The sequence below is a fragment of the Anopheles darlingi genome, chromosome 2 (assembly GCF_943734745.1).
Source record: "Anopheles darlingi chromosome 2, idAnoDarlMG_H_01, whole genome shotgun sequence".
Lineage (NCBI taxonomy): Eukaryota > Metazoa > Arthropoda > Insecta > Diptera > Culicidae > Anopheles > Anopheles darlingi.
The window spans coordinates 18,653,390-18,669,591 of NC_064874.1; the positions used below are offsets into that span (position 1 = coordinate 18,653,390).

The 16,202-nt window shown below is 50.1% G+C and overlaps 1 protein-coding gene across 5 annotated transcripts in view; it reads left to right on the forward strand.

Annotated features, from left to right (window-relative positions):
* The window catches only part of LOC125948913 (microtubule-associated protein Jupiter), a 103,220-nt gene that overhangs the window by 55,667 nt on the left and 31,351 nt on the right, over positions 1–16,202 (forward strand). For 3 of the 5 annotated variants that reach the window (XM_049675454.1, XM_049675455.1, XM_049675456.1), the window contains exon 1: positions 10,944–11,078. The exons of 1 other annotated variant lie outside the window; for it this stretch is intronic. In XM_049675454.1, the coding sequence (XP_049531411.1) occupies positions 11,017–11,078 (62 nt within the window). In that variant the 5' untranslated portion in view covers positions 10,944–11,016. Of the gene's footprint in view, positions 1–8,942; positions 8,959–10,943; positions 11,079–16,202 lie in introns of those variants that run through there. One more of the 5 variants, XM_049675452.1, reaches the window with a different exon arrangement.

A 16,202-nucleotide genomic window follows, 5' to 3' on the forward strand; every position in this document is an offset into this window, starting at 1 on the left:
TTTTTGTGCAACCGTAACCGGGGACGCTGCGCACGCCCGAGATTCTCCGCTAAGAAGGCGCTGGAGCACTCGATCTTGGCGTGGTCTGCACATTAGCGCGCGTAATATTGATGTTAAAAAGCGTTCGACCAGAAGGGCCCTCGATGAAACTATGCGCACGCGGTTATGTAGCAGGTAATTGTCGATGCTGCCGCGTGCATTGGCGCTGCTGGAATGTACTTTCACTAACGTGAACTCACGCCGTTTACCGAGAAGACATTCTTTGTCGCTAACAAGACAGAGTGCTTTGTATTCTGGTGACAATGTTGCCCTAGATTCGATTGCGCTGCCCCGTTCTAATTGGTGATTAGTCGAACACTCCAATAAAGCTTATCTAGCTCGCCCTAGTCCCCGGGAAGAGAGCCGGTTCCAAGAACAGCATTCCATGGCAGATGCATGCGAGACGCGATGTTGCATCGAGCGCGCGTGTATCAAGTTTCTCGCTGACGCCGACGCCGCCGCCATCACTCACCTCAGCATCCTCCGATGAATTGTTAGTGGAGCGCAAAATTTATGTTCCAAGCGCAACGCGTTCTCCAAAGGGGCGGGGCACGATCGAGAGAGAGAGAAGAAAATGGATCTCGCCAACCATCATCTCCATCATCATCTGTGCAGCGGAAGAATGCAGCGCACATTAATTACTCCCCTGTCGTTGGCGGGGATGCGATCTATTCCCCACCCGGGAGGTGGTGTCACGCCACGCCACGCCACGCCACGGCTTTTCACGATCGTATTAAGCATAACAACAACGGGCGGGTGGTGGTGGTGGTACCACCCGCGCTCTAGCCACAACGCCGCGTTGCCGTGGATCAGAAAACCCGTGATGACAAATATGTCAAAGCCACGTCAAAGATCAACTTCGCGGCGATGGTTTGAGCGAGATACTGAGGCTGTTGCTGCGTCGATCACTCATTGGTATTCCTGCGGCTTCGACGACGACGAACGGTGTGACGGTGACGAAAATACGAAAGCCCTCCAATGAAGGGGAAGAGAAGGTAAAAGGAAGGAGAAGAAATGAGATGAGAAAGATTGCGGTGCGATCGCGGCGTGTGATCCACCTACCACGGTGTTGTGGCGGATTAGAGGGTTATGGTACGTCCCGGAGCTCGACCTGGAGCTTGTTTCTTGATCGTCGCCAACCGCGAGCCAGCCAGCCAGCCACTCGCAGCGAAACATGCTTATTAGGGTGTAAGGAGCGTGTTCCCATCGTGTTGTTGCCCATCGAACGGGGGAGGCACAAGTCCTGTGGAGGGGGTATTGGGTGCATTTAATGGCATCGACGCGCCAGATCGCGCCACAGTTTGCCCGATGACGACGTGTTTCTCTTCTAATGAGCACCACCACAGTGAGGACGACGATGAGGAGGTCCCCCCGGAATGAGTTACGGGTGCGAGACCGGTGCAGAACCGGCTAGAGCAAGAGACTCGGCGTGAGAGAGAGATAGAGAGGCGAGCAAGCAAATCGAATCCTCGAATCCCTGACCATCGCATCGAGACTGCAAACAATCGACGGTTCGAGCATCCGGAACACCGTTCACCTTGGCCTGAAAATGACCGGCACCGGCGCTTTATCCCCGCTAAACTATGGCCGGATGTGGCCGCGGATACTACTTTGATGAGTTTTTCGTACTGGACCGCGTGTCAGAATATTTATTAGTTTAATTTAAATTACAGGGAGACCGATGAGAGGAGAGGACCGTGTTCATGCCTCACGAACGCCGGTATGCAACTATGCTGCTGTCTCTATCTGATCATAGTAGTCTGCTCACCGATTAACGTTTGCTCTCACAGCTGGTACCACCAGCGTGCGATGCAGTAGTGAGACGTTTGAGCTGCGAGGCAGTCAAGTAGTGGATGATGGAATTATTGTGATTACCTCCTCATTGGAGTCGCTCCTTTGGGGCCGGCAACAGTGCTGCCGATCGCCAACCGACTGATATCCCGACGACGACGACGACGCCGATGATGACGGAATTGGCAGCAGACGTGCGCCAAAGTGTGCACCGATTGATTTGCACCAGACAGTGCGCCGGGTACACTCGCGCTCGCGGACCCTAATCATCGACGCACCGTGCGTACCGTGCGATTGGATGCGCGCCACGCTGATTTTCACTATCGATAGTGTGCATGTGGCCGATGATTAAGAATTCCCTTCGCATTTACGCCATCCATCCGTTCCCATCCTTCTGAGGCGGCCAAAGGGGCGCGATGCACTGCGCTAGACTCGAGCGGCTTTCACCGAGCGAGAAAAACTCATCCCCAGAGACTCGTCAACACGCCGGTGCACTGTCTAGACAATGCGCAGTCTACCGTTTTCCATTAGATGCACACCGATAGCCGCCGACGAAAGGAAATGATTCATTCAAAACGGTGAAGCGACCGCAACGAATGGATTCTTGCGAACGAACGAGAAGAATGCACTCGGTGTGTATCGAGGATGTTGGTGGTAGTTGTGTTCGTACAGAAATAGAACATGCAAATACCGCGGCGTGGCATAGAATTGCATTTCCATGGCACAGCACTTACCTAGCACAAGCCCCGAATTGGAAGCGTTGGCATGCTAGCTGGCACTGGCTTGACTGGATGACATAACCAGGGCAAGTGTGCAAACACCTATCCTCTAGCTGCTGCCGCCATCCGTTACATCTCTTCGCTCATCGCTTCGTTGCTTTGAGCATCCCGCGCCGTGATGCCGTGCAGGACCCGTTCGTACACATTGCAAACATTCTGGACCTTTTTAACGCTTCTGTTCTCTTCTCCTGCTTGCGTTGGCTAAATTTATCGCTCCTGCTTCTCTTTCTTCTGTTGGGGTCTTCGACGCGATTTCGATGAAACACTGGATTGAACATCAAAATGAAAGCGCAAATACACTAATATCTCAACATGATTCGTGACTGCTGCCACGGTTTTCCGTAACTTTTTCTTTGATTGGATAGCAGGAGCAGGAAAAGTTTTTCACCATCCACTAGCTGTGTTCGTCACTCATGAGCGCCAATTAAGTTTCCTTTCCATTTCATCCATCTCGCCATTGTAGCATTGTCTTTAACATCGCTAGTTAACGATTATTTTTTTTCTTCTCTCTCTGTCTCTTGTAGGTAAGTAGTAGAGCAAGTAGCTGGACGATGCCACTAAACGATCGATTGAAGCATTCCATTCCGCCACGATGCCGATGGTACGAACGCTCTGCTGCAAAGGATACGGAATCGGATGTTTTCATTCAAAACTTGCAGCGCCTATAAATTGGTTTAGGGGGTATGTGATTGATGATTTGATGGATAGGAGTGCTTCGGGGAATGACGCGAATGATGTGATACGAGGGATAGCACCAGACCAGGGGGGGCGACCCAAGATAAGAGAGTGGGCGCGCACGCTGGTGGATTCCTTTAAAACTAATTAAAGCTGGATTGCCCCTGAACTCCGACTGCTCTCGGTTACGGTTTCTTCAACCCCCCCGAAAAAGGCCGGCCCGGGGGGGAGGCTGATGGTGAGTTTCGATTATGAACCGGCATACCAAAGGCCAACGCCGCCTTTCACCTGTCCTGCCGCATGATGCTCGACGCCGCGTCGCACAGAATCCGATCTGTTTTCCGGGAGACTCTTACGCGGAGCCCTTCGCGCACATTCCTGGAAGGAATTTATGTGTTGCTCCCTTTTAGTGTTACGCGACGCGACGGCGACCGCGCGGTATCGCGGTGTTTGGTTGCTGCTCGTCACCCATGAATCATCGCGCGGAGAAATGGCTCTGAGGCCTCAGACCATGGCTTGTCACTAGACAAAGCGCAACGACGGTGGATTGACGGTGAAAGGAAGCAATCGTGATGAAATCGAATCTACGCGACGCGTCGCCGACGTTCGTCGTCGTCGTCGTCGTCTTGAGGAAGCACTCCTTGAGGAGGAGATGGCATAGGCTGGACGCTTGTGACCGTCCGCCTAGAAGATGGATTGTGTAGGGCCAGCGCATGAGCATGTTTCTGTTTTTTCAATTTTCTTTTCCATCCCATTTTTCAATTGAAGCGCTGAATCGATGCGATGTTTTGGCAACGGCATCCAATCTGTTTGGATGGGAAATGGGTTACATCACTGGAGAGGCATGTAGCCGCAGCCGCAGCAGCACCAACAGCTACAGCATTGTCTAGCTGTGGAGCGGAAATTATGCTCTATTTGCATTTCAACCCAAACGTCGTCGGGTGTTCAGTTTGTAGTACTGCTTCGACGTGTCCATCGTTGTTCACCTTTCACTTTTGCTTCGAAACGAATTTCTCACTCAATTTTCGATGCAAGATTGACCAGCTCCAGTCAACATGAGGAATCTAACAAATTCATTTTGCTTCCCGTAGAAGAAGTTATGGACAGTGCTGTTTACCTTGGTAATTTGCTTGTTTTGAATACGAAAGTACGATTGGTTCGTGATAAATATTGATTTCAGAGACATTATTTGTGAGAATAACGAATAAAAGATTTGATTAACCAAAGGACACATTTTTATGAAAAAAAAGTCATTTGAGTGAATAAAAATTGAACGGTGTGGCTTCTTTAGGAAACCGGATACTCAGCGCATCCGTTTTCAACCGGATCTGCATTCTTTTTGGGTCTCCCAATTTCAATCCACTTGATCATATTCCCATCGTCAGCACAGCACACCCTCTATACATCCATTTTGCATGGAGGGCATGTAAATTCATTTCGAGGAAGTTGATTAAAACACTCAAGTACATTACATGGCGAGAGGGAGAGAGAGAGAGAGAGAGGCCACTACGACGAGGGTGACAATATTGGATCGTATGCGAGGATCATGTTTCAACTGTGATGACATAATGAACAGCAACCAACCCGTGATTGGTACAGTGCTCATGTTTCCACTCCAAGCGCGAAGTTCATGTTCCCTCAAACACTCCAAAAGCCGAGCTGAAAAAGGCGGTGGTGCTGAGGCGATCGGAAGGACAGAGAACAGAAGCGAGAGAGAGAGAGCGACAGTCGGACGGTAGCACAACAACAACACTGTAGCTGCGAACATCACCGGGAACCAGAAAACCATGCGAAGCAGTTCACTTCATCCGCAACCAGCAGCCGCGAACTGCAAGGTGCGGTACCAGCGGATGCGAGGGGGTTGCCAGCGTATTCCATAAATCATAAAGCACCTCATGTGTGGAAATAAATATAATCATGAGAGGGAGAGAAAGAAGCCGAGAATCCGTTGCTCCAGCTAGCGGTTTGTGGCGAAAACGGTGGAATGTGGAAGACACTAGACGAAGGGAGAGCTCGCCAGAGCATCGCGAAAACAACCTTCCTTTGGGCACCAGCCCAAATTGATTCGTTTTCCCACCCACGGTCCCCCGCATTTTTTTTCTGTTGGCAAGAGAGTTAAATAAAAAATCGCACAAGTTCATCACCATCATCATCATCATCATCATCGAAAGGCGTAACGAAAAATGAAAAGAAAAACCAAAAGCCACCGAGGAGATGTGTGTGCACACACACACACACACCTGGTATGCGGGCTGGTGTGGCCTGTGGTGTGGCTCTGGCAAAACGTCTGGTGCCACAAGAATGCCAAAATGGCCCCGTTAATGTGCGCGGGATTTGACGGACCGGATTTTTCTTTTCCCGAAACGAAGGAGAAAAAAAAGCATCATCGCGTGGCACCACTGGCGTGGTTCCGCTGCTTGCATTGCATGCTGCGTTGATGCGAGTGTGTGAGACGCTCATTCGCGGGCACACACACACACACACACACACACACACACACACACACACACACACACACACACACGGGGCCTCTGCACACGTGTGGCGTTCCTAATGCGCACTTGCTGCTCACTCCCTGGGTGCTGCTCCGGTAACCATCCAGCGGAACATCGAAGTGAAACCCCGAAAAACCAACGGTATTGTGCCACCGCCGTCATAAGCCGTAAGTTTCGTCGACCTAGTTTCCTTCCCCCTCCCCTCCCCCCGGGTGAATCCATCCAACGATCGAACGTTCGATCGATCGACTGATCGTCCGATCAACGGGCGATCGCGCGGCCGAGATTCTTGCCTTTCGGTTCTTCGTTTGGTCAGTTGCAGAAGAAGACAGGAAGGGAGCAGTCAACGGCGTAGACAGGCAGATGAGTCGAAACAAAAAAAAAAAATCGACGTGCTTGCTACCGGAAATCGATGATCGGAAAGTGAAGATCTTCGAGCCAGGGGGGAGGTTCACTTTCGATTAGCAACGTGTCAGCGCTTTAACCATCGGCCATCAGCCAAAGGGCTATCCCGATTCGATTCCCCGGCACCGAAAGCCCCCTCTCGGTCACTGAAGAGCGCTTGACGCGGGGAATGTTTTGGCTGATTGATACTTCAACTCCATCGAACAGAAACACAATACAGCGACAGCGAGTAGCATCTTCACATATCTTCACAGTATCGTCGCTAAGAAGAAGGATTCGGATACAAACCTTGGCGTGGATCTTGTGGTTTATGAAACACAACATGACACACACACACACACAAACACACACGGCAAGACAATTGCCGGTCGAGTGACTTTCGGTGTTATGATGACAATTGTGGCGCTCCCCAAAGGACCGCGACCGTAACCGTTCCCAAGTTTCTCCTCTCGACTTCGGCTCCACTGTCCACTCTGGTGGATGTTGTTTTCCAAACATCGTGTCTAGTGAGTCCTCTTCTGGGGCCACCACAGATCCGTTGTTGATGTCCATTTTGTGAATGGTGGCAGCGCAGAGGCAACCAGAGTGTTGCGTCTCCCGGGTCGCGATCACACCACGTACGCGATCACCGGGCGGTGAAATGGTGTTGCTCGTAGACGTGGACGAAAGCTCAACATTTTCCCATTTGTCATTCCGTGTCCCATAACATCTTGCCCCAGCCAGCTGGTGGCTGGTGGCTGGAGGTGAAGGTGAGAGCGATCAGCAACGACAACGACAACGACGACGACGACGACGTCGACGACGGTGTCACATTCTTTCCGTCGTGTGTTGTCTGTCGAACAACGAAAGGTGGAAAGCCATTGACGCATGGAAACCCCCCCCCTCCTTTGGATGCTGTTTTATTTTTTGCGAATCTGAATCCGCGCGCGCAGTTTGTGGCGCTCTACAGACAGTGAACCGTTGTTCCGGTTAACCGGTGGTACACGATCAGGGCGCGTGTTTGTCTCCAGATACCAGCGTACCACCGGGCGCACAAAAACATCCAAACTGGAGGAACAAAAGGAGGAAAAGAAGAGGAAGGGACGGGCTCGACGTCACTTGAGGCGGCCAACTGCCTGACGCGCACCTGACAGCCAATAAAATGTCATTTACCCGCGGTCCGCACCTAGACCGCGACCGTAGCCGGCGGGCCTGGTGGCGCTCACTGTCCGAAGGTAATCTTCCAACGGCGGGCTTTCCGTTTCGGTTGGCACCAGCCCCCAGCCAGCCAGCCACCAGCCACCAGCCAGCCAGCCAGTGCACGCATGGATGGTTTTGCGAAAAGTGGTGGCCACGAGCTCGCAGGAATGTGGTTCCTTTTTGCTGCGTCTTCACGGGTCGGGTGTGAAACCTCCAAGGTACGGCTTTCCGCTTGATCGCCCGAATGATCGATCGTCGGGGACGGGGAACGGGGGTCGGGGATTCGGGGAAGCCGTTGAACCGAGACACACAGCAACTGGTGGATCCTGTTCCGGTGGTTTACTGACTGACTGACTGGAGACCAGACCGTTCCGCTTCCTTTCCTTTCGGTGTTGCAAGGTTAGCGTCACCCGGGTACACTGCCCTGTGCTAACACACCTGTTCTTACGTTCCTGATGGGTGTGTATGACCCTGATATTCAACGATAACATTAAGAACAGATTGAGGGGGAGGCACGAGATGCGCCATTGAAGTCGGTTTCATGGTCCCTTGGCTTCTCCGTTAATCCAAAGATGATTGAGATCCGGCGAATGGCGTTCCAACCTTCATTCATAGTGCAGTATTTATGGAGATGCTTAGTCTCAACTAAGTCGAGAAGTAAACATAACACCGCTGACTACGATTTGAATGAGGGACATCGAGATGCTCAGCTGATGTGTGCGGATTCTTAGCATCTTCCTCTCTAACATTGTGCTACTTCTTATCTTTGCTGTACTCTCCGGGAGTTTTATTACAGAGTGAAAGCATTTCCTCAAAATTAAAATAATGTTGTCATTGGAAGTAATTACTCCCTCCGCATTCCTTGTATTTGTTGAATAAATCATTTAATATTCCGTATCAAATTCTTGATGACTTCGATTTTCCATGAAAATAAATATCGAAAACCACTTTCAATATTCGATCTCAATCGATCACTTCCTGCTCTCTCTTTCTCTTTTGCTGCACAGAGAGAAGCAGATTCTCTCTATTTATGCTGCAACATAATTTCTCCGCCGTTTGGATCAGATTTGCTCTCGTTCCATTCTCATGGAAACAACGTTGCTGAGTTTTCCACCAAAGTAGAAGAGACCAAAGAGTGTGAGAGAGAGAGTGAGTACGCATTCCGATACGGGGGGGCTCCAGCTGATGGGGAACTCACGAGAAAGAGAGTGTCACCCTCTCGAGACTTTTCGCGACGTAAGCAAACATTCAACCTCCCTCCCTGGGGGGAGTTCGCTCACGACAGTTTTCCTCTCAGTTTACCACGCGGGGAGCCACTGGCCGCGCTCTATCCAGGCACCGTGGTCGAGGGACCACACTCGAAAAGCGTTCCATCGATGCTCGGGGAAATCTCTTCGCTCGCACAGCTTGGGGCAACCGACGACGGAGTGACGGAGTTCGCTCTCGCTCGAAATTTACTCTCCCTGGCTGACTGGCTGGCCCCCCACAGACCCGGTGGTCGCCCCGTATAAAATGCCTCTGGCATCGTAAATAAAACCTTAGTCCCAACTCCAGTCTCGTCCCGTACGCAGCTCTTCTTGCATTCTCGTGATCCGGTTGGTTACCTTTCCATTCCATAGCTCCATCGTTTTCCATCCGTTCGGTTTGTGGGTTTTTGTGTGCTTCGCCGTGAAGTGGGTGTTTGTGTGTTTTTTTCCGGAACGATTTTTCCACAATTCGTGTGGCGCTGTGTGGCCTATGGCTTTGCTGTATTGGACTGTGTTGAACTTCTGTGTATTGCACCCTGGACTCGGAGTCGGATAGCCTCGTTAAAGCCGGCAAACTTGGCCGTGACGGTGGTGCCAGTAAAGTGTTCTAGCCAAAGTATTCTGACGCTCCAGTGCAAGTGCAGCAGCAGCAGCGGTCATAGTAGTAGGACTCACAGGCTGCAGTCGAGCTTTTGCTTGGTGGTTCGTGCGGCGTTTTTTCCGTTTGAAGTTTCGGGGTCATGGTGTGGATAAGGACAAGGAATAGTCTCCAGTCATTAAGGGAGGGCGAATGAAAGGGTGCATTAAGTGTTTTTTCCGCTGTTGCTTCTCGTCTAGTTTGCCGCCGTCGCAATTGAAGCGGACATTGGGGCATTGAACTTTGCAAGTGAAGCGAAAGGCAACCGAATTACAGTCGTTTTTAATCGTAGATTTTAGTGTTTTAGAATCAAAGGCTACAGAAAACAGTCAAATTTTTAAAGATTTTTTTTATATAAACACTTTTGCAGATCTATTAAAAATTCCACAAAGACCGAAATAGAATGGAATGAAAACTTTGGTGGATCGTAACTCAGTCCTACTTTTGCTCTGCACAACGTAGCAGAAGCATCTCCAGCGAAACATTGTGACCATGAAATGGTATCGATTTTCTGTAAAATCATGTACGTGGCATACATACAGGATGCTGTTGCCGCATGAAACGCTGATACTGCAGATGGTGTCGTCCTCCCCGAGAACGCCATCATCGGATGCTGCTCCTCCTGCATCGCTCTCACCTACGATCGAACGTGTTTCCCAGCATCCCTAACCTCCGCCAACGTGGATCACCTTGTTTAAGGTTCACGAAACGCGTTAAAGAAAATACTGGAATCGGTTGTACATCAACATGCGTTGAAAATTCGCATCGCTGGATGCTGGAACACACGTTTGGTTCTCTGTTCTACTTTTCCCATTTCTCTCTCAGAAGCGCGCGCGCGCGTATTTGCTCTTTCCGGCTGGAACTTGTTGTTATTATTTCTGTCATCTGCTGCTGGCGCTCAGCTGTGGCCACCGCATATCTCTCGGTGGGATCGGCTTTTGCGCGTTGCTGGACCATTCTCGACCATCTCCCAGCCCCAGACACCACATTGGGTAGTCATGGGCGATGAGTCACTGCGGCATTCCTTGAAACACCAACACAGCAAAACTGCGTACCATGCGTCAGGTTTTCCCGACCGCCGGTAGACGATTTTCCATCTCATTCTTCGACGCGATTATCGATTGACGGGGCGAAGACGCTCCGTAGCGCGCGAGAGAAGAGAAGCTTTTGCATTTACGATGCTGTTGGAGCATCCTTTGCTCCCAATGGAAAGTCTGGAGAGTTGCAGCTGTAAAACGCGTCCCTTGGGACGCACCTCTTACGTACCTGTTCCTACGTCAGAATAGTAACTGCAGTGAACACCTCGCTATACCTGCACACATACAGGCGTAAGGAGCATTCTGAAGAGAGCTTCCGGTACTGGTTGCATCCGTTGTTTTTACTCACCACAAATTCACTGAAGGTTGACAAAAAAATCTGTAACGCAGAACATTTTCTAATCAGTACCGCCAGAAGCCAGTACCGTAAAGTAAAGTGGAACAAAGGACTGATAGCCGTACTAGTGCTACGCCACAGATTTCATTGACTAAAACACGGAAATGTACGTATAGGTCGGTCATTTTCGTTTTTCTGCAAAAACGCAAAAACACTCAAACCAGCTCGATAAGATTCACGCACATTCCAAGACGTACTCCGCCGCTTACGTGTTTAGTGTTTGCTTATCTTGTTATTTTAATTCTTTTTGCCCAACATCTAGTGCCTAGTGTGTGTGTGTTTTTTTTCGTTCAGTGAATAACTATTGTTAACAAACAGCAAAACCGCAAAACAAAATGGCCACATACGCAGCATTCAAGCACGTCGAGCTGTTCAATGTTGGAAACACGAAGAAACGGTAAGTCTAGGAGGCGGGGATTTGGCATGTTTGTTGCTTTTGTAAATTGAATCCACCAAACATGAGTTTAATTGTACCAACACACTCCGTGGCGGTGGTCCAAAGAGTCCCGAAAAGTATTCCTTATTGCCCTCTCGACCCAGAAACCACGAGATGGAATAATCCAAAGAAAAGTGGCGCACTAGACGTCTGGCTATGCCCGTTCCTTGCATTGGCAATCGGTTCAGAGGACCACGCATTAACCACAACCATACCGGGGCCAGCCAGCTGACTATTGACCTTGAGGTTAATTTGATTTTTATGTTGATAGAGAACCACTCGTACCTCCTCTAATCCACGCGCGCGCGTGTCCTACCTACCACCAACTCCCAACTCTTTGCAGCTTGCTGCAGTCCAGTTGGCACAGAGGGTGGTGGTGCTGATTGGGCGCCATAATTTGGGAAGTGTTCAGGCATTTGGGCCCAACGTCGTTTGGGGCTTCTCCAAGAAAGCCTTCCTTCCTCTGCGCTCAGGTGTATTCCGTATTCCTCCCGTCCGAACGGTCGTCCGTATTGAACCGTACGCATAAATTAGCTGGCTGGCAACTTTTCTAGAATACAGAATGTGTACACTACTGCATTGAGTACTGAGAAAGCATATAACGCGAACGAACAAGAAACATGGTGATTTTATTTATCTGGAACCATCGCAAGGCCACCGGACCGATCGAATTGGGCAGAGATTTTGGAGGCTCATCGAGCCGACCGCGGCAGCCAACAACGCCGAAATGTAGGCCATCCGTAGGATAATTCGGTCGAAGGAGGAGCAACTGCGGTGGCGGGATTCGTCGGCCAGTCTGGTTTGTTGGGTTAAGGGCATCGTAAGACCTCGATTGAGGGGCGCTCTTTCTCTCTCGCTCGTGGGGCCATTTACGCCGCACTGATGGTGGTGGTGCTGGTTGGGCTACCCAGCCCAGTCCCAGCTACAGTTTGGTCGATTGCTCATTTATATCATTTCCATTTTATTCGTCTTGGCCGTATTCTTTCAACACTCTTTCTTTCTTTCGGTAGCCATTTTCATGCGCAGCTGTGTAGCGGCTTCGTTGCTGCCCGGCTCGCCAAGAATGGATTAACGGGACGGGAAATCTAGATCGGGTTGGCTTCTAATGCGAGCGCGGAGGATGGTCGGTTCCAGATCGATCGATGGTTGGTCAATAAATTATTTGGTTATCCGAATACTTTTGCTATCGAGCGACAGCCGAGCACAAATGGTGTCATGGTCAGCTGGCTGAGGATACAAACTATCTTTTAATTGTTGCTGAGCACCAGGATTCGAATAGAAATACATGTATGCTCTATGTCAACAACATAATGTACGAAACATAATATTTCCCTGTTAAATGTCTCTGTAGTTGAGGTTAATATTTCATTAGTTTTCTCTTGCAACGTATTATTTGTGCCTCAGAAGTTAACTTGTGGTCAGCATAGTTACAACACGTTGCACCTCCTCCCCCCTGGGGAGTTCGGTTTAGGATGGGATAAGATCGATTGGCGGTGCAGTTATCTTTTCAACACGACCGGAGTGCAGGTGCACGCGCCAAGTCAAAGCTCAAGCAAAACTGTACTTCCTAACCCATATTCGCTCTGCTCTGCCTCTCCGTCTTCGTCCGCTCGCCCATTGCGTTATCGATCACCATCAGAGCCATCGGGCACCACCGGTTCACCGCGGTGTGTGTGTGTACGGTATTGGGTTTTCGCCGCGATGCTGCGGCTCACGGTATGCTGCTCATCACGGTCAGTGGGTCCTTCTTTTTCCCTTTTTCCCGATCTTTTTCCGATTGCTACCACGGAACACAACACGGAAGAAAATAGGTAACCAGCACAGACTCATAAAGGCGATCGCATGATGCGCGTGCGATGCTGAAGGTGATGATGATGATGATGATGTTGATGTTGATGTTGATGTTGATGAGGAAACCCTGCTAGTATCCTCGTCGCTACTGTGTGGAGAAAGTGGTGCAGGGTAGCCAGGAATCGCACAACAAAGGGACATGGACATGTTGCTCACGGGTGATCTTCGTTTACCATCTTTTCGTCCAACAAAAGGCGCCGATGCACATCCATCTGTAAGGGAGAGAGGGTTGGCTTCCGTTTGTGCCCGGTGGCAAGTGATGCAAAACTACATCACCGAGTAGCCTTTGTAGCATTAGACTGCTGGTCTTGGCGGTCTTTCGGTAGCGACTAAGGTCACGCTCTGCTTGCGAAAGGTAAATGTTTACCAAAGACACCGATCACGCAAACAAACGTGTCTCCGACTCATGCACACGGGAGGGAACATCGTTTCATTAACGTGAAGGAGCAGAAGAAGGGGAAAAATAAATATTTATTACTAATCCTTCAAATATTTTGCTACCTCATGAGCTCTGCACGAAGGAGGAGACCTTTGAAACGGGGTCATCGATTTGATTCCAGAAAAGGTTTTCATAATTACTTTCCCCTACGAGCAGAAATGAAAGGTTTACAGCGACCGGCTGTTGTCTCACGCCAATTATTTTTCACATCATACGAGCCATACACTCAGCAGGGTTTCGCATAAAGCATCGCATATGCTCTCCACCACCTCAAAGTTCGCTCAGGTGGTCCTTACTTTATGGAGCATAAAATCATTTTATGTAAATCGTTCGGTGTGCGCCTCGGTGCGTAATTTATAAACTCATGCTGCCTTACAAGAGTGTTTACTTGCCGTAAAGAGTATTGCTACAGGTTTTAGTTACGGTTATGGAGCATAACATGTTCACTCAATTAACCATCTCGTGTGTTAAATTGATTAAATTCAAATTATTACTATTTTCGCACTCATCAAACAGAATTTTACAGACCTCCCGGGAGCAGAGAAGGGGGGGTAGGGGGGGGCACAAAATCAACTTGATCCACAACGGCGCCCACGATTCGTGTGTCAACGACACCGAGCGGTCGGTGGGTAACGATCTATGATACACACCGAGCTCAAATGCCGCGCATCGTATGTGTCGTGTGCTAAAAGTATGGACCCTGAGGGAGGAAAAGGTTGGTTGCTCCATTTCCTCTAGCGCCACGAACACACACACAAGACACACAGACACACAGGTGCACGCACCCGTAGACAATCTGGAACATATTGCGTCAATTACGGATAATTACAAATGTGGTGTGCTGCTGTTGCTGCATTTTCGGCAGCTCAGTCACCCGGCACCGTCGCCAGGGGAGGCCGGCGTCCAGGTAGGTGATCACCGGATGTGGGCGATTTTGGGTTCTCTCCTCCCGGCACCGACGACGGCCACACAAACCATGTTACTAGGCCGGGCGTCAACGTGCGGGTGTCGTTGACCAGTCCGCGGTTTCCGCGATGACGGCATTAGCGCTGGACGAGTAGAAATCTGAGTAGCACAGGCGGAATAATCTAGAAGCCGTCGGCCCAGTGTCCGGTTGCCAGGCAGCCGTTCGTTTCGATTAGCGTAGCATCGGATGCCTGATGATGATGTGAGGTGAGGACGTTCGTTGTCCGGCGCTGTAATTTCAGACGCTTTAATGCTGCTCTCACCGCGGCACACGATGAAAGTTGTTGGTTTTGTTCGTTTTGCATGAGCTACACGTAGCACACGTTCTGTGATGTGCTCGAACAAATCCGCTCGAGCGGCATTCATTCACCGGCAACAACATCGGCTGACTTAACAACCGCCGCCAGCGCTTCATTATGGTCGATGCAATCGGGGTTATGATTGTAACTGTCATAGAGTAATGTGCGAGCATAACTCTCAACCCTTTGTCTTTCCATAATAAAATCTGGGCCCCCCTGCCCCGTTTCCTCCACCGATGACACGATGAATAATTAAACGCATGATGCGCTTGCCGAGCGCAGCGGGTTTTTTTTACATTTAATTATTGTACCCTGTGTCAGCTGGACAACGGTTCTGTGTGCGCGTGTGCGCGTGCGCGCACGTGTCTTCACTTGTTTTTCGGGCGCAATCCGCTTTAAATTACAATTTATCGAGCCGCTTTTTGCTGACCGTAGTAGGCACCACCGCGTCAGCAGTGTCCGTCCATTGGGTAGTGCGTGAGTTTTCATTCACATCATAACGGGGGCTCATCGGAGGACCACCAACCTAGCTAACTAGCAGCAGCAGCAGCAGCAGCAGCATATATCACGGACGTCTGCCCGGTCCGCGCTTTATGGAGCGATCGTATCAGCAACGTTTTCAGGCGAAGAAAGTATTGCTTTTTCGGTTTTGGGCTGCCATTTATAAATGGACACACCGCACCGTTGATGTGGTTAGGCTTTTATGCTGCCCAAACCCCCCCATGACCCAACGCGGCCTAATCCAGCGCGCGGAAGCAAGTGAAAGTGTTCCGTGTACCCGTTACCCATTCGCCGCGTGAGCGTGTCCATAATTTACGAAAATGTCAAAACAAGCCCCAAATATTGCACCGAATTCCCGGTTTCCGTATGCAAATTGAAAAAAAGCGTTTTCGTCGTTTACTAAAACCTCGTTTGTCTTTCTTTCTTTCTTTCTTTCTTTTCTTCGGTTTCTTTCTCGCAGGTAAGTGGACCTGGGAGTGGTACACGAAAACGATCTCAACGATCGCAGGCACTTCCTTCCGGTGTCTGTATGATGGTAGTAGTGGTGCGGCCGTCCAGCGGAGAAAAGCCAGATGCCAGCTAGTACCGTGAGCGTGAGCGCCCCGAGACCGGACAAATTACTTCTAGCCTGTCAAAACGTTCCACCACGATCTGCATCATCTGGCCGTGCTGGCCGCGTCCCCCTCTATCTGTGATCGAGCTTTAATCGCCCGAGAAAAAGGCAAAACTCGGTGATCATGAGTTTTAACTGTCCGGTAACTACGATTTCCTCACCTGATGTGAAAAATGTGGTCACCCGGTGGATCGTGTGCCCGGAAACGCGTATGGTCGGAGACAAGTAGCCGCTAGGGTGTTTATTATACATGGCATGGCACGGTAGGACGTTTGTTTCTGTTTTGTTTTAACCTAGGGCCCTGGTTTCGAAAGATTCCAGCAAGATGATCATCTCTCTAGAGCAATCATTGGGTCGATCTTTCGCTGGAGTGACCCTACCAGGGCCAACACACTGCCAGACTGCCTTGGGTGGTG